General features: G+C 22.8%; 1 protein-coding gene across 1 annotated transcript; it reads right to left on the reverse strand.

Annotated features, from left to right (window-relative positions):
• Nucleotides 1-1,105: 1,105 nt before the first annotated feature.
• Nucleotides 1,106-20,132, reverse strand: LOC117175161 (immunoglobulin-binding protein 1b). Its single transcript, XM_033364760.1, has 4 exons — nucleotides 19,839-20,132; nucleotides 14,772-15,110; nucleotides 8,279-8,673; nucleotides 1,106-1,525 (listed from the first exon to the last, which is right to left on the reverse strand). Exons 1-4 carry the CDS (start codon nucleotides 19,977-19,979, stop codon nucleotides 1,312-1,314), a joined length of 1,089 nt encoding a protein of 362 aa, XP_033220651.1. The 5' UTR covers nucleotides 19,980-20,132; the 3' UTR covers nucleotides 1,106-1,311.
• Nucleotides 20,133-23,223: the final 3,091 nt, after the last annotated feature.

A 23,223-nucleotide genomic window follows, 5' to 3' on the forward strand; every position in this document is an offset into this window, starting at 1 on the left:
AACCTTTAAAGAAAATATAAATTTGTTTCTAAAAGTGAAAAAAAAATCTGGAAGATTTTATTGCGACTTTTTTTTTATTTTGAGAGATTTTTCAACATTTTAAGACATATTTTTCAATTTTTTCTTAAAATCCTCTTTTTTTAGAATAAAAAATTATTAAACATTTAAAAAGATTTCCAAAAAAATGACAACAAAATATAGATTTTTATTGGTTTCGGAAAAAAGTTTAAAGGATTTTTAAGAATTTAAAAAAGTTTTACAAGAATACACAAATTTTCCGAAGATTCCTGGAAAAATTTTTAATGATTTTTTTTTTAATCGTTAAAGAGTATATATTTTTTTCCAAAAGTGGCAAAAAAAATCTCGAAGATTTTAATGCAATTTTCTTAATTTTGAATGATTTTTCAAGCATTTCTGATATCTACTTCAATTTTCTATTAAAATTCATATTTCAAAATAAAAAATTGTTCAAACTTCTTGCAAAAATGTGAAGAAAATGTCAGTATTCCCTTTAAATCTTTGAAAATTCTTAAAAAGCTTCTTTTTTCGAAATCATAAAAAATCTATTTTATCATAAATTTCTGGACATCTTCTGAAGCTTAAAATTATTTTTAAATCTTTTAAAAGCGCCTAAACATATTTTAAAATAATTAAAAGTTTTTTTTTATTTTTTAAAGTTCGTCGGCACCGGTATCTACAATAAATTAATATATTCTAAAATACAAGTTTCAATCCATAATTTAATTTTTCACATATTTAAAAATGTGAAAAAGTTTATAAATTATAGCATCGTAGTAAAATCTTAAAACCGAATTATTTCCCAATATTCAAAAATCATTTACAATTTAAATTTGTACTTTTATCAAGAATGGAAACACTCAGAAATAAATTTTACCATGAAATACAATTACCGATTTAGAAATTTTGATTAACAAAATTAACAATGCCAAAAATTCGTAATCATTCTATATAAATAAAAATAAATAAAAATAGTCACTAAGAGTCATATCCACTTAGGGTCTCAGCCAATAATTAATAATCAATAAATCATATAACTCAGAAGAATTTTCAAAAAATCTGATAATTTATTCATTCCTTAAAACCTTAAAAATTAGGAAAATTGTTATTCCCAATTGAATTTAATTTTAAAAAAAATACTGAATATAAAAAAATGCAAAAATTCCTTTAGATAATATTAATATACGATTATGCAGATAAAAGAATTGGCGATATATTCACATTAACAATATATAATTATAATAATAATAAAAATAAAAATAATACACAATTCGGAAAACAGCTAAAACCAGTTTAGCTGCGATTAGCTCGATTTCCCCAACCACGTCGATGATCATCTTTATATTCATCCATAGCTCGAGCCCGATTCAACAATTCTTCGTCATCTGCTTCCACCTTTTCTTCTTTCTCCTGAGCTTCAATATCTTCTTGAGATTTGGCACCATTTTTCGCCACATCCTGAAGACTTCTCGAATTTACTTGATTACGTTGCGAAGGATCAGGCCAACTGAAATAAATTTTATTACTAAAAACTTAAGATTAAAATATAAAAATCGCAGAGATCGCAGTTCTACCCTTTTTTTTAACTAATCAGAGTGGCGACCTGACCGGGAAAAAACCGAGAGTTTAATTTTTTTAAACCGGGAATTTACTTCTGATCACAGAAAAATTCAGATTTTCATTATTTCAATAATTTTACTCAATTTAGAAAAGTGATTTCTACTTTATCTACAGTCACATATTTTTTCATATTATCTCAGTTTACTCTAATTAATTCTAAATTTATTATTGAATGTTTATTATTTTCCATTATAAAAAAAAAACCTTTACAAATTTTTTTCTCTATGAGATTTTTTTCGCTGAATTAAGTTAGTTATCGTGCCAAAAGTCAGATTTTTGAAAAAAAATAGATTTTCCTATGATTTTAGGAATAAAAATATTATAAATGATGTAATTTCAAATGAAAAACATTATTTTGTATGAAAAATATTAAAATTCATATAAAAAACATTAATTTTGAACATTTCAAAAATCAAATATCTGAAAAAAATAATAGATTTTTCAATGATTTTGAGAATAAAAATATTATAAATCATGTCATTTCGAATAAAAAACATTTTTTATGAAAATTGTTGAAATTCAAATAAAAATCATTAATTTTGAACATGCCAAAAGTCAGATATCTGAAAAAAAGAGATTTTACCATGATTTTAAGAATCAAAATATTATAAATCATAAAACAACATTAATTTTGAACATACCAAAAGTCAAATATCTGAAAAAAGAGATTTTACCATGGTTTAAGAATCAAAATATTATAAATTATAAAAAACAACATTAATTTTGAACATGCCAAAAGTCAGATATCTGAAAAAAGATATTTTTATATGATTTTTAGAGTCAAAATATTATAAATCATGTCATTTCAAATAAAAAAGCATTCTTTTTTATTTGAAATGTTAAACATCACATAAAAAAACATTAATTTTGAACATGCCAAAAGTCAGATATCTGAAAAAAAAGATTTTCCTATGATTTTAAGAATCAAAATATTACAAATGATGTCATTTCAAATTAAAAACATAATTTTGTATGAAAAATGTTAAAAATCACATAAAGAAAACATTAATTTTGAACATTCCAAAAGTCAGATATCTGGAAAAAAATAGATTTTTCCATGATTTTGAGAATAAAAATATTATAAATCATATCATTTCAAATAAAAGAACAGAATTTTTAATTTAAAATGTTAAAATTCACATAAAAAACATTAATTTTGAAAATGTCAAAAGTCAAATAACTGAAAAAAAGAGATTTTTCCATGATTTTAAGAATCAAAATGTTATAAATCATGCCATTTTAAATAAAAAAACATTGCTTTTTATTTAAAGTGTTAAAATTCACACAAGACAATATTAATTTTAACCATGTTTTTTGCCATTTATTTTTTTTTTCTGATCGTCGCCTCTTACCAATTTAACCAAAATGATTGTATCTTAATAAATGACGGCAAAAATTGGTAAGAAGCGACGATCAGAAAAAAAATAAATTGCAAAAAATATGATTAAAATTCATGTTTTTTTGTGTGGATTTTAACATCTTTCATAAAAAGAATGTTTTTTATTGGAAACGACAACAGTTATAATATTTTGATTCTTGAAATCATAGAAAAAATATTTTTTTCAGACATCTGACTTTTGGCACGAAAACTACCTAAAGTTTGATCATGGAATTGTTATTATTTCAAACATGCAGAAAAATCAACTTTCGCAATTTTTTCAAAAAAATGGATTTATCACATTTTATTCTCTTACTTCTCTTTTATCCTGACATAGAACAGGAAATTTTAGAAGAAGGCTTTTGTTTTTATTTTAGGACAGTGAGTTTCGTTAAAAAAATATTATTTCACTCGGAACAGGGAATTTTCGACATGGCCCAGAATTTTTTAAAAAGAATTACTATCCGTATTTAGGAGAAAGGAATTTATTAGAATCTCTTTTCCCTCTTCCAAATTTTATATAAGAAAAGAACTTAAAGTAGTTAATAGGGTACAAGGTTTATTTTTACCTTTTTCTAGAATGAAAAGAGTTTTCTACCAAATTTTTGAATTTTCAAACAAAAAAAGATTTATTAGTCAATAATGAAAAGTGATTTCTACCAATTGTTGAACTATCCACCACAATAATTTCTTAGTCAAGAATACAAAAAAAAATTATTAACACAATTGTTAAATTTTCAAGCAAAAAATACAAATTTCCAAGGAAACAGTTCAACTTTCGACATAAAAGTATTAATTTTCAAACAAAAAAGATTTTTTATGCAAGCGAAAGTAGAAATTTCAACCAAGTTGTTAAATTGTCAACCAAAAAAATTTTATTTTGCCAGAAAGAAAAGATATTTCAACAAAATTGTTGAATTAAAAAAAAAAGGTTTATTAGTTGAATTTTCGACCCAAAAATATAAATTATGAACAAAAAAGTTAATTTTTAACCAAAAAAGATAAAGGTTCAAACCAAAAAAGTCCACTTTTAACATGTTAATTGATTTTATGGACAAGTAGTGGATTTTTCAACCAAAAAAGATTTTTTATACAAGACAGAAAAGAAATTCCAACCAAATTGTTAAATTTTCAACTGAAAACGATTTTTTAGGCCAGAAAAAAAGAAATTTCAATAAAATTGTTGAATTTTCAACTAAAAAAGGTTTATTAGTCAATAAAGAAAAGATATTTCTACCAAATTGTCCAATTTTTCAGGAAAAAAGACGAAATGTCAACAAAACTGTTGAATTTTCGAGCCGAAAATATGAATTTTTAGTCAATAATGAAAAGAGATTGCAACAAAATTGTTGAATTTTCAACTAAAAAAGATTTATTAGTCAATAATGAAAAGATATTTCTACCAAATAGTTGAATTTTCAATGAAAAAAATTTGTAATTCCAAAAAGAAAAGAATTATCGACAAAACTTATGAATTTTTACAAAGAAAGGTTGATTAGTCAATAATGAAAAGAGATTTCTAACAAATTGTTAATTTTTCAAGCAAAAAGATGAATTTTGAACTAAAAAGTTATTTTTTAACAAAAAAAGTTCATTTTAAATCGTAAACGATTAATGTTGAAACGAAAAACAGAGCATTTTTAAGATATTACTTCGTTTTTGGCCAAGTAGTTAAATTATTAACCAAAAAAGTTTCTTATTCAAGAAAGAAAAGGAATTTCAACCAAACTGTTGAAATTGCAGCCAAAAAATATTTTTTAGATCAGAAAAAAAAGAAATTTCAACAAAATTGTTGAATTTTCAACTAAAAAAGGTTTATTAGTTAATAAAAGAAAATATATTTCTACCAAATTGTTCAATTTTCAAGAAAAATGACGAACCGTCAACAAAACTATTGAATTTTCGACACAAAAATATGAATTTTTAAGAAATAAGTGCATTTTAATTATATTCCTTCATTTTTCGGACAAGTAGTTGAATTTTCAACAAAAATAGATTTTTTAAACAAGAATAGACAGAGTTTTTTTTTTACCAAATTGCAGTTAAAAACTAATTTTTTGGTTGAAGATCCATCATTTCAATTAAAAATTTATTTATTTGGCTTGAATATGAGTTATTTGATTGAAAAATTCTTTTTTCTTTGGATGAAAATGAATTTTTTCCCGCAAATTGAACTAATTTGTGGAAAACTGATTTCTTTTTTAGTGGAAAATTATTATTTATTTGAACTGAAAATGTAACTAATAAATTAATAAACCTTCATCTAAAAAATATTATTCTAGTTGAATATGTAACTATTTCTTTGAAAGTTTTTTGTGAAAATTAATGTTTTAAACTTAAAATTTAATTATTTAAATTTTGCTTAACAATTTATCCTTCTTAGTGAAAGTTAACTTTTTTTTTGGTTGAAAATTCATCTATTCTGGTTAAGATTCATTATATAGATTGAAAATTGAATTATTGTCTTGAAACCCCGTTTTTTTTTTGTTCAAAATTAATTTTACACGCTACAAGTTTAACTATTCTATTGTTTGTTAAAAATTGATATTTTTTTCATACAAAATTTAGACATTTGATTCAAAATTAATTAATTTTGCATTTTTTGCTTTGTTGTGTTAAATGATGTTGGGAATTAACGTTATGCATTAAAATATATGTTCGCTGAATCACCACCCTGAATATTTGGATTTACGCCTAAAAATTATTTCCAAAAATTAAATAGTTTAAAGGGTTAGTCACTTGATCAGAAAAGGGGTAAGTGTTATCTACTGGAAAATATATTTTTTTAATATTAAAAGAATATTTCTTTTATTATTAAAAACTTTATATCATATTGGTGTCTCCTGGATTTTCTTTAGCAAGTTTTCAAGTAATTTTTATGTTAAAATTTTTTTTTCCCCATCTTTGAAGAATAGTTGCACTAAAAAAAATCAAAAAAATCAAAGATTAAAAAATAAATGAAGAAAAAACGGAAAATGCTCATGTTTTAATCGGGGTGACCGCTGGACCGGAAAACCCGGGAAATGACAGTTAATTTTTTTTACCGGGAATCTGACAAATTTGTAGAACAAAAATCTGTCCACGTTCGATTTCAGCAGTTTTTAAATAATCAGTGGAATTGTTATGCTTTTCATTTATGCTATTATTTAGCTTATAATGTGTAATTCAAAATTCTTTTACTTACAAAATTTTCAATTAAAAATTTTTATTTCTAAGCTTACATTTTTAATTTAAAGATTTTTAAAATGTTTTCTTAATGACTTGAACAAATAAAAAATAAAAGCCGTTTAGGTTGAAAATTTTGGATAAAAAACATTTTTATTTCATAAATAAATAATTCTTTAAAATTTATCTGTACTTTAAGTAATAAAAAGTGAACAAAAACGATTTTAAATCAGTTCAAAATTTAAGAGTTTTCAGATTTTAACTTTAAAACTCAAACGGTTTCAATTTCAAATTAAAATATTGTTTCAGTATAAAATATTCCATTTTTAACCCATTCAATTAGAAATTTTTAATTAAAAAAAGATTAATTATTAAATATATAGCAATGTTTCAATTTTTATTTAAGAAAAGTAAATTAAAACAAAATATTTAAAAGTAAAGAATCTTTAACTGAATTGTTTGACATAGAAAACATGGAATCGTTGAAATTTCGAAGAACCTTTAATCTTTGAACGGAGTTTTAAAAATATTAAAAATTATCATTCAAATTTTAGAAAGTTTTCTTAAAATCTTCTAGAATCATTTTTGAAAATTTTGTTTAAATCTTTGAAAAATTTTTTTAATATTCTCTTAAAATAATTTTTCAAAATGAAAGTTATTTGTAATTTTTCTAGGAATCTAAAGAAAATGTTTTTATTCGCCTACAAACAATAAATGTTCAATTGTTATTTATACATCCAAATTGTAAAGAAATTTTCTAAAATTTGGAGGATTTTATGAAAATTCTACAAAAAATTCAATTCATATTGACAGATATTTAGAAGTTTTGAAAAAATTTACAAAATAATTTTAAATTTAAAACAACTTCTAGATTTCTCAAAATTTTGAAATAAAATTTTGAAGCTTTCCAAGGATGTTTAAACTATGTAAAAAGATAATAATTTAATTTCTAATTTAAAATTAGTTAAAAATTTTTTAATTGTTCACTATTTGATGTTTCTAGCTTAAAATTCCTTAAAATTATATAATTTTGAAAATTTTAAAGTTCATTGATTGACTTTTTCATTTAGAGCATTGAAAATTATAACGTGGATTTATATTTTTTTATATTGAAAAATGTTAGTACCTTCAATTTTATACGCCCAAATTTTTTAGCTTTAGAGTTCCATTTTTTAAATTTCATTTACCGTGAAAAATGTTGGCGAACCGGGAAATGACCGTGAATTTATTTTGTCGATTAAAACGGCCACCCTGTTCAATGTTTTAAATGTATTTTTATTAGTAGATAGATTTTTATTCCTTATTCTCATCAATCTTTTTCTAATTATTCTTTTTTAATACAGAAAAATATTGTATTACATTTAACATTTTTTCGTTTTTAACAAAAGGGCGAGCCTGATTAATAGAACTCAATAAGAAAATCGAACTATTTTTGGCTGAAAGTTAATTCTTTTTGGTCGAACAGTCTACTATATTCTTCATTGAAAAGTAATTTTGTTTGTTAAACAATTGTATTAGTTGGTTAAAAATTCCATCATTTGAAAATTCAACAATTTTCTTAAAAATTTATGCTTTCTGGTTAAAAATTCAAGTAATTGGCAAATAAAAGTGAATAGGTTTATAAAAAATGCACTTTTTGGGACTGAACATCTATTTTTGTAAGTTAAAAATGAAATTTGTTGAAAATGCATATTTTCAGGTAGAAAATTAATCTAATTGGTTGAAAAATAATGTCCTAAACTGAAAAATTTGACTAATATATTTTATTAGAAATTGATCACTTGTAGAAAATGAAACTTTTTGGTTTATAATTACTTTTCCAAAACTAAAAATTTAACTATTTTATTTTTGACTGAAAATCATTTCTTTTTTAATTGAACATGTAACTAATTGGTTAAAATATCATCTATTTTGTTAAAAATTCGTCTTTTTTTTGGGTAGAAAATTAATTTTTTTGTTTAAAAATTAAACTATTTGCTTAAAAGTTCATCTATTTTGTTGAAAATTGAACCATTTTGATGAAAAGTAATTTAGTTGAAAATTTCGAAATTGGCGATTAAAATTTTCTAAATATTCCAAATAAGTCAATTAACTTACTCTCCGTCTTTCACTCTTTGGTCATAGAATTCCTGAACGGTTAGAACGGGAAGGCTGGGATATCCGGCACCATAAACTTTCTTTTGTAGATCATCCCGCGTAATAATATAGGGTTGAAGAGGTGGCGCAGAAGGTCGATTTTTATGCTTGTGTGAGGCATTACTTTCGGTGTGGCCAATTTTCTTCATGTGTTCCAAAATTGGCCTCTCAGCAGCCAACGAGGCCAACTCATCGATAGCTTGATTGATATAAACTTTGAGCAAGGTCTCAAAGTATTCCCTTTTCGCCTCATCATCGATGTTTAAATCATCCATACTTTGTTTCAAGGTTTGCAAACGACCCTCTAATTCCTTTACCTGAGTGTATCTTTGAATTTTTGTATTCCGGGCGTTAACCTGAAAATAATTATCAAAATTGTTTTTTTTTTTTTTTTTTAAATAAAATTAGTGCGTTCATTCAAATCCTAAAAAAAAAATATCCCTGACAATTCCAAGTATGTCTGGATTTTTCCAGGTATTGGGAATGGTGGTCCAATACTTCGCCACCTAGTGCCGAAAACTGGAACTAGAAAGAGTAGGTACAATTTTAAAGATGTATTTTAATTTTGACATAAAAGTGTTTTTACGATTGTTTCGTGAAGTTTAACACAATGATTAAAGACTACAAATAAATCTTCATAAAAAACAAATCATTTTAGATAGAATTTTAATCTTAAAGAGTGAAAAAAAAACACATTTTTGTCCAAATCGTTTTTTAACAAACAAACCAAAAAAACAATTATTTCTCTATTTCATGTAAGTTTCAATGCATTGTAAGCTTAAATAAACTTGAATTAGTTCCAAATTGAAACATTTCAGACTAAAATTTTTTTTAAATGGACTATTTTATTAGAAAGAAGTTGAAATCGTATCATTTCTAATTCAAATCGTTTAAAATTAAACAATCTCATTTCAAGTTGAAGAATCTCGAATCTGAATTGGCAACAACTTACTTCTAAACATTATCCTTCAAAAGTTCTATTATTTGATTCAAAATTTAATAATTTTCTTAAAAATACATCCGTTTTGGATACAAATTGTTTACAGTTCTTATTTTGGCCATTTAGTGTTAGAAAGTGAACCCAGGGTGACTGTTCTAATCGAAGAAAAAAATTCCCGGTTTTTTCCCGGTTCGCAAACATTTTTCACGGCCAATGAAATTTAAAAAATCAAACTATATTCTAAACATTTTTCCATATAAAGTCATAAACAATAAACAACAAATGCAAATAAACTGCAAAATTTAGAACTTTTATAAATGACAGAGTTCGAAAATTCAGATAAAGTTCCAAAAATATAAACCCACGTTGACATTTCCAATAGTCTAAATTAAAAAATCAAGCAATGAATTATCAAAAATTTCAAAATTATATTATTTTAAGTAATTTTAAATTGCTTTTACTTCAAATAGTCTAGGCATCCTTGAAATCCAAATTCAAAATCATTTTTTAATTTTTTCTCAGAACTTTTAAATATATTTCAAAATGAATTGAATTTTTCTATAACTTTTAGAAAATCCTGCAAATTAAAAAAATTAAATTTGAATTTATAAATAACAATAGAACACTTATTATTTGTAAAAATATTAGAGTAACATCAAAAGATATTTAGAACTTTTAAAAACATTCGAATTAAATTTAGAACTTGAAATAATTTGAAATACTTACAGCCGAATTTAAAATAAAACTGAGATTTTTGCAAATTTTAAACAAAAAATTAGATTCTTTGCAAAAATAGTGCAAGACTGCAAAAGAATAAAATTTTTCTTAGAAAAATTAAAAATGATTTTTCACTTTGAAAAATTATTGTAACAGAAAGCTTGAGAAGATTTTAAGAAATTTAAAAAATGATCAAAGAAGAACATGGAAGATTTTAAGGATTTTATTTAATTTGCTGGATTTTCAAAAATTGTAGGAAAACTTCCATTAATTTTAAAATATATTTAGAAGTTCTGAAAAAAATGTGAACACACTTCGCTTAAATTACTTGAAATAATTCCAAGTTTTTAATTATTTTTTAATCTGTTCAAAACTTCTACATATCTCTTAAAATTACTCGAATTTTTTCTACAAATAAGAAATGTTCAATTGTTATTTATGCGTCAAAATTGAGCAATTTCACTTGTAAATTAAACACTTTTTAAATAAAACAATTAAAATTGTAACGCTCAAAGATTAAAAGTTTTTTTTTTAATAAACTAAACACTTCTTAAATTAGAAGTTAAATTATTTTGATTTTAAATAGTTTAAAAATCCTTAAAAACCTTCAAAATTTTATTTCAAAATCTTGAAAATCTGCATTGTGTTTTACATTTTTTCGAATTTTGCATCGTGTTCAACATTTTTCCAGAACCTCTAAACTTCTTTTAAAATGATTCGAATTTTTCCTACAATTTTGTAAAAAATTCTTGCAAAATTAAAAAAAAAAACCTTCAAATCTCCCAGATTCATTTTTGACCATTTTCGAAATCTTTTTAAAAATATTCTCTTAAATTTGATTTCTCAAAATAAAAAATCATTTTGAATTTTTTTGAGATTCTTAAGAATATATTTTTTATTCTTTTGAAGCCTTTCACAATTTTTTGAAAGCTTCTAAATTTTTTGTTTGAAATCTACAAAAATCTATATTCTGTTTCAAATTATTTGCATCAAAATTTTGGTATGAATGACCGGATTATGTAGATATAAGTAGACACTCTGTTTAAATTATTTCAAATGATTTCAAAATTTAAATTAATTTTGAACCTTTTAAAACTTCTCTTCAACCTAATCAAATTTTTCCTAGTAATAATCGATGTGCAATATTTATTTATAGAACAAGTTCCACAAATTTATTTCAAAATTTAAATTCTTTAAATAGAACAAAAGAAATTGTAAAGTTTAAAGTTTACTTTGTTTGTTTAGTTTTGAATTTCTGATTTATAATTACAAATTTTTAATAAACAATCAAATATTTATAAACATGATGCATTTTTCTGTTTCTTAATTTAAAAATTTAAAATTTTTAAATTTTAGATTAAAGAAATATTCGAAATTTAATAAAATCCTTTAATTATGAATATATTATTTTCAAATTATTTGTTAAATGAAAATAGTTTATAAAATTTCAATCGGGTGTTTACATTTGTTTAAATACTAAGCTTTCACATTGAAACAGTGTAATTTTTAAGGTTAAAATCTGTAAATTCTTAAATTTTGAACTGATAACAAATCGTCTTGTAAAATCAAATATTCACTTGAAGTACTGTTCAATTTTTTAAAACCATTGTAATGTATATTCACAGTTAATCAATTTAAAATATTTATTATCAAAAATTTCCAATTTAAAACGCTTCTAATTTTTAATTATTTAAGGCTTTAAACTGCATTTTTAAATTCTTTACATAAAGAAAGGAATGCTAAAAATTTTATTTAAAATATAAAATTTTTCAGGTGAAAAATGATCTAATTATTAATTGTAAACTGAATGATATAAGAATGGAAAAAGATAATAATTCGACTAATTATTTAAAAGAACTGTTAAAAACAGACTTGGACAGATTTTTTTCTAAAAATTTGTCCAAAAAAAGATTCACTGTTATTTCCTGGGGTGTCCTGATCACATAAAACTCCCGTTCATTTCACGGCCCAACTCAGAATTTATTTTGATTAAAAAAATCCCTGTTCCAAATCAGAATTGATTTAAATTAGAAAATTTCCTGTTCCAATCCAGAATTATAATTCTTTTGAAAAATTCCTTGTTCAATTCCAGAATTTTAATTCATTTTGAAAACTTCTAGTTCTACCTCAAAATTGATCAAAATTTGAAAATTCCTTTTCCCAATCCAGAATTTCAATTTTTTTTAGATGACTCAATTTATTTTAATTAAGGAATTACCTGTTTGAAGTGGAAATTATAATTATTCTGAAAAATACACTGTTTAATAGCAGAATTCATTTAAATTTGTTAATACCCCTGTTCCAACGCGGGATTTATTTAAATTGAAAATTCCCTGGTTCCAACATTCAAAATTGGTAATTCTTTTGAAAAATTCCCTGTCCCAATCCAGAATTTTAATTCTTTTCGAAAACATCCAATTTTAGCTCAGATTTGGTTAAAATTGGAAAATTCTCTGTTTCAAATAAAAATTTATTTAAATTAAAAAAATCCCTGTTTCAAGTCCGAATTATAATTCCTTTGAAAAATTCTCTGTTCCAAATTAGAATTTATTTAAATAGAAAAATTCCCTGTTCCAATCCAGAATTTTAGATCTTGTAGAAAATGTCCAGTTCCAACTCAGAATTTATTTGAATTGAAAAATTCCCTGTTCCAAGTCGGAATTAGAATTACAATCAACAATTTTAATTCTTTTCGAAAATTCCAAGTTCTAGTTCTGGATTTGTTAAAATTTGGAAATACCCTGTTCCAAATCATTATTTATTCGAATTTAAAAATCCCCTTTTCCAATCTTGAATTTTAATTCTTTTCAAAAATGTAAAGTTTTAGCTCAGAATTTGTTAAAATTTGAAAATTCCCTGTTTCAAATTAACATTGATTTTATTTTAAACATTCCTTCTTTCAAGTCTGAATTATAATTCTTTTGAAAAATTCCCTGTTCCAAATCAGAATTTATTTAAATTTAAAAATTCCCTTTTCCAATCTAGAATTTTAGATCTTGTAGAAACTGTCCCGTTCCAACTCAGAATGTGTTTAAACTAAAAAATTCCCTGTTCCAAGTGAATATTTATTTAAATTTAAAAATCCCCTTTTCCAATCTTGAATTTTAATTCTTTTCAAAAATGTAAAGTTTTAGCTCAGAATTTTTTTAAATTTGAAAATTCCCTGTTTCAAATTAACATTCATTTAAATTTAAAAATTCCTTATTTCAAGTCCGAATTATAATTCTTTTGAAAAAATCCCTATTCCAATCCAGAATTATAATTCTTTTGAACAATTCGTTGTTCAATTCCAAAATTTTAATTCATTTCGAAAGCTTCCAGTTCTATCTCAGAATTGATCAAAAATTGAAAATTTCTTTTCCCAATCCAGAATTTCATTTTTTTAGAAAATAACTCAGAATTTATGTTAATTTAAAAATTCCCTTTTTTAAGTCGAAATTATAGTTATTTTGAAAGATACATTGTTTCATAGCAGAACTTATTTAAATTTCATAATTCTCTGTTCCAACACGAAATTTATTTTAATTTAAAAATTCCCTGTTCCAATCCAGAATTTTAATTTTTTTCGAAAATGTCCAGTTTTAGCTCAGAATTTATTTGAATTGAAAAATTCGCTGTTCCAAATAAAAATTTATTCTAATTTTAAAACCCCCTGTTCCAATGCAGAATTTTAATTCCTTTCGAAAATTTTAAGTTTTAGTTCTGAATTAGTTAAAATTTGGAAATATCCTGCTCCAAATCAAAATTTATTCGAGTTTAAAAATTCCCTATTTCAAGTCAGAAATCTTTCGAAAGGTTCCCTTTTCTAATCAAGAATTTTAATCCTTTTCGAAAATTCTACGTTTCAACTCGAAATTCTACTTCGTTTGAAAAAACCTGTTCTAATCAAAAATTTTAATTTCGTTAACCAACTAAGAATTGATTTATATTCAAAAATTCCCTATTCAAAGTCAAAATAATAATTCTCTTGAAAAATAACATGTTCCAATTCTAGCTCATAATGTGTTAAAATTTGAAGATTTCTTGTCCCAAATCAGAATATAATTTTAATTGAAAAATTTCCCTTTCCAAGTCGTCATTAAGATTCCAATAAGGAATTTTCCAAAGGATTATAGTTCTAGGTTGAAATGTAGAATTATCGAAATAAATTAAAATTCTAGATTTGAACAGGGAATATTTTAAAAGAATTATAATCATGACTTGGAACAGGAAATTTTCCAATTTTATTAAATTCTGCATTGGAACAAAGATGTTTTCAAACGAATTATAATTTTAATTGTTTTCAAAAATTCCCTAAGAAATCTAAAATATGTTAATTTTTGTGGAAATTTTTGTAATCCTCTAAAATAATGTGAAATATTTTTAAATTCATAGAAATCCATCAGAGAATGGTTCAAGTATAATCAGCTAAATTGATAAAAGAAAATCAAAATCCTTTGTTTAAATTGCAATAAGTACGCAATAAATTCACTACTTTATTAATTATAATATTTTTTCAGTCTTTATAAGTACAAACATTTGTATTAATATTATGAAAATTAATATTTTCAATAAATCCAGTAAAAATACCAAACTTTGCCTTCAAAAATGAAAAAAAAAAACATTGTTATTTAAATTAATAGTACAATTATTAAAACAAATTAGGGCACGCTCGAAAAAAAAATCCTGATTTTAATAATAACTCCAACAAAATTGATTTTCAAATTTTCCAGATGAGTAGAAACTCTTTGAATTAAAGTAAAGAATTCGTAAAATAGTAAATTAATTATATTCTGTTAATTAAAAGTGGATACGAACCATATCAGTGATCATTTCGGCGTTAGATTTGACCCTTTCAATCGCAGTTTCTTCTCTTTCGTCGCGATTTACCTCTGGAATATGTATATCTGTTAAACCGTATTTTTTCATTCTTCTCAAAAAATCGACAAAGTAGATTTCGGCCACGTCTACGATATGCATTCGATCTTCCGCGCCACAAATTTTTGTTGTGAGTGTGCCTAAAAGAGCTGGGAGTAGGAAGTATTTCAAATTTTCGGTCGGAACTTCTTCAAAAGCTTCATTTTCGCTGAACATGTCCACGAGGGATACCAATTTTGTCGAATTTTCAAACATACGCATTGCTCGTTTCACATCAGACTAAAATATACATTTTATTACTAGGAGCAGAATAAATAATTGACAAATTTACAGCTCGAAATTCTCTTCAACCAGGGGCAATAGAATGAATTCGCACGCAAATTGATAAAAAAAAATAAATTTGTTTAAATAAAATTAACTTATATAGGTACTATGTTAAATTTAACATGAAATTTATAAGATTTCAAACCGAAATATATCGTATTTTCAACAAGAGATATATTTTTAAAAAGACATAGTTGAATATTTAGAAACAGCAACATTAATTATCAACCTAACATTTGCATTTTCAAAGAAAATTGATAAAATTTAAACCAAATAGTTGAATTTGCAAATAAAAAAGATAATTTTTCAAAGAAATAGTTCAATTTTCAACAAAAAACGGTCAAGTTAAATTTGTAAATTAAAAACTTCATTTTAAACCAACAATACGAATTTTCAACCAAATTATCGAATTTTTAAACAAAAAATATTAATCTACGACCAAAAACAGTTGCATTTTCAAACCAAATCGTTGAAGCTTTAGGCCAAAGTCGAATGTTTAACAAAAGTTTACTTTTTAAAAAAGAAATTTTTTACCAAACAATATGAATGTTCAATCCAAAGGAATGATTTTTAATTCCATAAAAAAAATTAGTTATCAACCAAATAGTTGCATTTTAAATCAAATGATCGAATTTTCAAATACAAAAAATTATTCTTCAACAAACCACACTTAATTTTTTAACAAAATAGTAGAATTTTTAATCTGCAAAGATGTATTTTCTAATAAGTAGTGAAATTTTTAAATAAAAAAAGATCAATTTCCGAAGAAATAGTTAAGTTTTTAAATAAAATAGATAGATTTCTAACCAGAAATGGAAAATTACGATTTCCAGTTTAAATATTTTTTTTTTAGAAAAATACCTTCTCGTTTTAAAATTCCACTTTTCAATCAAAAATTTATATAGTTTGTTAAGAATTCGTCTCTTTTAGCAAAACATTAATCTTCGAACAGTCAAATAAGTTTTACCCAACCACGCGCATTGAAAATTATACTGAAATATAAAAAACAAAAATTTATTTTCGTTTATAACCATTTTAGTCTTCATTTACGGGAAAATTCAACTTTTTCGAACAAATTTTTTTTTAATTCAATACTTTGTTAAAAAAATCAAGTATTTTGTAAATGATTCGTATTTTATATTCTAAAATTAATTTTTTTTCAGTAAAAATTTAACTGTTTCATTTTTGGTTCAAAGTTTATCTGTTTAGTTTAAAAAATCAACTATGCGGTTGAAAATTTATGTAATTTCTTGAAAATTGTTCTTTTTGGGTAAAAAATTAATCTTCTTGATTAAAAATGCAACTATATAGTTAAAGATTTATACATTTTGTTGAGAATTCGTCTTTTTTAGTAGAAAATTAATCTTCTTCGTAGAAAATTGATCTTTTTGATTAAAAATGTAATTATTTGATTGAAAATTTAACTGTTTTCTATAGAAAATTGTTCTTTTTTGGTAGAAAATTCAAGTAATTGGTTAGAAATGTATGCAATTTGTTAAATTTCGTCTTTTTGGTAAAAAAATCTTCTTTGTTCAAATTGCGACTATTTCGTTAAAAAATTTAAGTATTTTGTTGAAAATTCATCTTTTTTATTAGAAAATCAATCTTCTTGATAGAAAATTTATCTTTTTAGTTAAAAATGTAATTATTTGATTAAAAATTCAACTGTTATATATAAAAACAAATTTTTTTCTTGAAAATTCAATTATGTGTTAGAAAATTCAAGTATTTTGTAGATGATTAATTTTTTTTCTTTTGAAATTTAACTGCTTCATTTTTGGTTAAAAAATTATCTGTTTAGTTTAAAAAATCAACTATGCGGTTGAAAATTTATGTCATTTCTTGAAAATTGTTCTTTTTGGGTAAAAAATTAATCTTCGTGGTTGAAAATTCAAGTATTTAATTAGAAATTCATGTATTTTGTGGAGAATTCGTCTTTTTTTAGTAGAAAATTGATCTTCTTGGTTAAAAATGTAAATATTTTATTGTTTTGTATCGAAAATTTTTCTTTTTTGGCAGAAAATCAATCTTCATGGTTGAAAATTCAAGTAATTGGTTAGAAATTTAGATATATTTTTTTTAAATTCGTCTTTTTAGTAAAAAAATGTTCTTTGTTCAAATTGAGACTATTTCTTTAAAAATGTTATGCATTTTGTTGAGAATTCGTATTTTTTAGTAGAGAATCAATCTTCTTGGTAAAAAATTGATCTTTTTGGTTAATAATGTAATTATTTGATTGAAAATTCAACTGTTATGTATAGAAATTTTTTTTTCTTGAAAATTTAATTATATGTTATAAAATTCAACTATTTTGTAGATGATTAATTTTCTTCTGTTGAAATTTAACTGCTTCGTTTTTGGTAAACAAATTATCTGTTTAGTTTAAAAAATCAACTATTCCGTTGAAAATTTTGCTTTTTGGGTAGAAAATTAATTTTATTTGTTGAAAATTGCAGTCTTTTTTAGTAGAGAATTAATCTCCTTGGTAAAAAATTGATTTTTTAAAAATTAAAAATGTAAATATTTGATTGAAAATTAAACAATATTGTACATCATTCGCTTCTTTATATATGAAAAAATTTTTTAATGAAAATTTAACTCTCTTAATTTTGTTTAAAAGTTGATCGTTTTAATTTTAAAAATGAACTAAAATTATTTCTTGAAAAAAATCAATTAAAAATTCATTTGAAAAAAATTAACTATCCCATTGAAAATTTACGTAATTTGTTGCCATTTTTACTTTTTTGATACAAAATTAATCTTCTTGATTACAAATTCAAATATTAGGGTTAAAAATTTATGTAATCTGTTATAAATTCGCATTTTTTAGTAAAAAAATCTTTTTAGTTCAAAATGCAACTATTTAGTTAAAAATGTATATATTTTGTTGAGAATTCATCTTTTTTAGTAGAAATTTATCTTTTTGATTAAAAATCTAATTATTTCTTTGAAAATTTAACTATTTTTTAAATGATTCGTTTTTTTATATATTTAAAATTTATTTATTTCAATGAAAATTTAACTGTTTCATTTTTGTTTAAAAGCTGATCTGTTTAGTTTAATAAATTAACTATTCAGTTGAAAATTTATGTAATTTGTTGATAATTTTTCTTTTTTGGGACAAAATTAATCTTCTTGATTAAAAATTCAAGTATTTGTTTAGAAATTTATGTTTTTTTTTTCAAATTTCGTATTTTTTGGTAGAAAATTTATCTGTTTGGTTAAAAATGTAAATATTTAGTTAAAAATTTATACATTTTATTGAAAATTCTTTTCTAGTAGAAAATTTGAAAACAAATTGAACTTTGTATAGAGAAAATTCTTCTTTTTAGATTGAAAATTCAATAATTTGTTAGAAAATGCAACTACTTCGTAAATGATTAGTTTTTTATGTATTCAAAATTAATCTTTTTCAATAAAATTTTAAGTGTTCCATTTTTAGTTGAAATTTGGCCGTTTTAGTTTAAAAAATCAACTATTCAGTTGAAAATTTATGTAATTTGTTGAAAAAATTTCTTTTTTTGTAGAAAATTAATCTTCTTCGTTGAAACTTAAAGTATATGGTTAGAAAATTAATTAATATAGTTAAAAATGTATGTATTTTGTTGAGAATTCGTCTTTTTTGATAGAAAATTGATCTTTTTGATTAAAAATGTAATTATTTGATTGAAAATGTAACTATTTTGTAAATGATTCGCTTTTTTTACATTAAAAATTAGTTTTTTTCAATGAAAATTTAACTGTTTCATTTTTGTTTAAAAGTTGATCTTTTTAGTTTAAAAAATTAAGTAATCAGTTGAAAATGTGTCATTTGTTGACATTTTTTCTTTTTTGGTACAAAATTAATAATTTCGTTAGAAATTTATACATTTTTTTCTTCAAATCTCGTCTTTTTTGATAAAAAAATCTTGTTAATTAAAAGTGCAACTATTTAGTTAAAGATGTATACATTTTGTTGAGAATTCTTATTTTTTAGTAGAAAATTAAAAATAAAATTTAACTTTTTCATATAGAAAATTCATCTTATTCGCTTGAAAATTCAATAATCTGGTCGAAAATGCAACTACTTCGTAAATGATTAATTTTTTATGTAATCAGAATAAATTTTTTTGTAGTGAAAATTTCATTTTTCGTTGAAATTTTGTCTTTTTAGTTAAAAAAAAACAACTATTCAGTTGAAAGTTTATGTAATTTGTTGACAAATCTTTATATTCATAGAAAATTAATCTTCTTGGTCGAAAAATCAAGTATTTGGTTAGAAATTAATTAATTTAGTTGAAAATTTATGTATTTTGTTCTTTTCTCACCACGGGAGGTTTCACAAAAAGAGGGGAAAATAATGAAATAGAGGAAAGAGTATGAATTCTGTATATTTTCTATTATTTAAATGCTTGCATTCAAATTCATGCGGTAATTTATTTACTGACGAATTATTCAGTTATTACCATTTAATTAGAGACTGAAATCGTTTTTGCACATTTCACAGTAATAAAGCTATTAAAATTCGTTGGATTTGAATCAAAATACTGATTCAAGACGATTAAACAAACTATTTTGGGAAAAGAAAACAAATATTTTCCTAACCCCAAAAACCGGTTATCGATTTGTAGGTTATATTTAACTTTATAAAAGACGTTTCTCGAAAAATGAGGATTTAGTTAGTAAATTAAAATAATAACATACCTGAACTTGGTGACTATTTGTTGGTTCCTGCGTTTTATTTATAGAATTAAACAAATCAAATGCCTTATCAAATAATTCGGACAAGGATTCAGAATCCATTGGATCTGGGCCCGGATTTATTTCCTCACTTCCAGATGCCATGATTGATTTCACACTGAATTTGACTTTAAATGGACTTTAAGAATCTAATTTTCTAAAACTTTTTTCATGCCTTGCTTTAATTACGCAAATATTTTTATAATTTTCAGCAATAATAATAATTGGATAATAATTTTTTGCAAGGTTCCACTGGTCCCACTATTTATGTTGTGTTCGTCAATTTATATTTGACATATACGCCACAAGAGCGCTGTAATCGAAAGCCCGCGAATTTTAAATAGTTTATTCTCAAACGTAACAGAACCTATTTAAAAATCAATTCTTTATTTCCATTTTTTGTATAAAATTTTCATGAAATTTCTGATATAAACGAATTTTGATTTCAAAAGCTGAAAAAATAAGATTGATTTTATTAATTACTTACTGTCCCTTACTGGCTTACTGTCTTACTGCAGGACAGACAGTTTGGCAATAAACTGAAGTTGAAGTTTTCTTACTTTCTTAAACATTTATTTTTATTAGTTGTTATTTGCTATATCATTTTTTTTATTAAAAATTAAATTACTTAGTTGAAAATTGTTTTTTTTTTAAGTTGAAAATTAATTGTTTTACATCATAATTGAAATATTCCATTTTCGGTTGAAAATTTAGTTTTTAATTGAAAATTCCAATATTTGCTTGAAAATTTATCTTCTTGGTTGTGCAATTTCCTAATGATTTGGCAATTGCTTAATGAAAAATTAAATATACCAATTTTTGATGAAACATTATCTTTTTTTACATAAACTTCATTCACTTTGTTGAAAATTTGGCTTTTTTGGTAAAAACTTCCTTATTTAGTTCAAAGTTAAATTATTTGATTAAATTTTTTGTTTGTTCGAGATTAATTAATTTAGTTACAAATTATTTCTTTGGATGAAAATTTAACTATTTTGATGAAAAATCGTTTCTTTGTATCAATTAAATATTTTAATTATTCCATTTTTCCTTTGTAATGTATCTTTTTTAACAAAAAATTCATCTCTTTTGTTGAAAATTCTTCTTTTTGGGGTTTAAAATTTCATTATTTTGGCAGAAAATTGATATTATTATATTACTTTTTTGTAGAAAATTCTTTTTTTTTTTTGCTAAAAATGTTATGGTTGAAAATGAATTTTTTTTCACCTAAAATTCACATATTTCATTTTTGGTTCAAAATCGATCTTTTTGAGTTAAAAATTTAGTTTTTTTGTTGAAAATTCTTTTTTTTTATGATTCATTTTTCACAGTAGAAACTTAATCTTCTTAATTAAAAACTAATATCTCCGGTTAAAAATTTATCTATTTTATTGAACATTCTTTTATTTCATGGTTCAAATTTAATTTTTTTAACCGAACATTCAATTACTCTATTTTTGGTTCAAAGTGTGTCTTTATCAGTTGAAAAAAAACTATTTGATTTAAGTCGATGTATTTGATTAAAGATCCATATTTAAAAAAAAATTAATTTCTTTGGTTGAAAATTCATCTCTTCGATCGACAATTTTTTTTTTAATTAATAATTTTTCTTAACTTGAAATTTATATCATTTGGTTGAAAATTTAACTATTTTATTGAAAATTAATTTTTTTAACTGGAAATTTAAGTATTTCATTTTTGTTTCTAAATTTAACTTTTTGAGCTGAAAACTTATATTTTTGGTTGAAGATTCTTTTTTTTTTATGGAAGAAACTTAATCTTCTTGGTTGAAAATTCATCTCTTCGGTTGAAGATTTAACTGTTTTATTGAAAATTAATTTTTTTCATGGGTTAACATTATTTTCTAATTGAAATTTTTATTAGTGAATTTTTGTTCAAAATTTATCTTTTTGAGTTGAAAATTCAACTATTTGGTTGAAAGTTTATGTATTTTATTAAAGACTCATCTTTTTTTCAAATTTAATTTCCTTGGTTAAAAATTCATCTCTTTGTTAAAAAATTCAATAATTTTCTGACTTGAAATTTATCCTTTTTATTTAAAAATTTAATTGAATATTAATTTTTCAATTTTTGAAAATTCATTGTTTCAACTGAAAATTTAAGTATTTCATTTTTGCTTCAAAATTTATCTTTTTGAGTTGAAAACGCAGCTAGTTGATTCCAAATTTAAACTATTTGATTAAAAATTCAATTAGATTTCGTTGGAAATTCATCTCTTCGGTAGAAAATTCTATGAAAAAAAATTAATAATTTTTTTTAACTTGAAATTTATATTTTTTTAGATGAAAATTTAACTTTTTTTTATTGGAAATTCATTTTTTCTTGTTGATACTTAATTGCTTTATATACTTTATTGAAGACTCATCTTTTTTGTTTAATTTAATTTCCCTGGTTAAAAATTCATCTCTTTGTTAGAAAATTTAATAATTTTTTTTACTAGAAATTTATCCTTTTTTGTTTAAAATTTAACTATTTGTCTGAATATTCAATTTTTAATGGTTGAAAATTGATTTCACTGCAAATTTTATTATTTATTTTTGGTTCGAAACTTAACTATTTGATTGAAAATTCATTTAATTTTTGTTGAAAATTAGTAATTTTGTTGAAAATTAATAATTTTAGTTTAAAATTTATTTTCTTGTTGTTGAAAATTTAACTCTTTGGTTGAAAGTTGATGTATTTTATTAAAGATTCACCTTTTTTTTTAAATTTAATCTCCTTGGTCGAAAATTCATCTCTTCGTTAGAAAATTTAATCATTTTTTTAACTTGAAACTAATTTTTTAATTTGAAAATTTAACTATTTGATTGAATATTCATTTCTTCACGGTCGAAAATTAATTATTTTAACTGAAAATTAAGTATTTCATTTTTAGTTCAAAATTGATCTTTTCGAGTTCAAAATTCAACTGTTTAGTTGAAAATTGATATTTATTAAAAGGTTAATTTCTTATGGCAGGAGCTTAATATTCTTGGTTGCAAATTCATCTTACTATTTGATTGAAAATTAATTTTTTTCTTGGTTGAAAATTAAATTTTAAATTCAAAATTCAATTCTTTTATTTTTAGTTCAAAATGTACCTGTTTCAGTTGAAAATTCAACTATTTGATTAAAAATGAATGTTTTTGTATTAAATATTCAATTTTTAAAATTAATTTCCTTGGTTAATAATTAATTTTTTAAACTGAAAATTAAATTTTTCTATTTTCGGTTCAAAATTTATCTTTCTAAATTGAAAACTCAACTATTTTGTTCAAAATTGATGTATTTTATTGAAGATTCAACTCTTTGATAGAAAATGAAATTAAAATTATTAATGATAATATAA

This window comes from Belonocnema kinseyi, chromosome 6 (genome assembly GCF_010883055.1).
Source record: "Belonocnema kinseyi isolate 2016_QV_RU_SX_M_011 chromosome 6, B_treatae_v1, whole genome shotgun sequence".
Taxonomy (NCBI): domain Eukaryota; kingdom Metazoa; phylum Arthropoda; class Insecta; order Hymenoptera; family Cynipidae; genus Belonocnema; species Belonocnema kinseyi.

Coding starts and splice junctions, on each gene's coding strand:
- LOC117175161 (XM_033364760.1), bottom strand. CDS start 19,979: ATGGCATCTGGAAGTGAGGAAATAAATCCGGGCCCAGATCCAATGGAT. Junction 15,111..19,838: donor CAAATAGTCACCAAGTTCAG/GTATGTTATTAT, acceptor TGTATATTTTAG/TCTGATGTGAAACGAGCAAT. Junction 1,526..8,278: donor CAAAGAGTGAAAGACGGAGA/GTAAGTTAATTG, acceptor AATTTATTTCAG/TTGGCCTGATCCTTCGCAAC.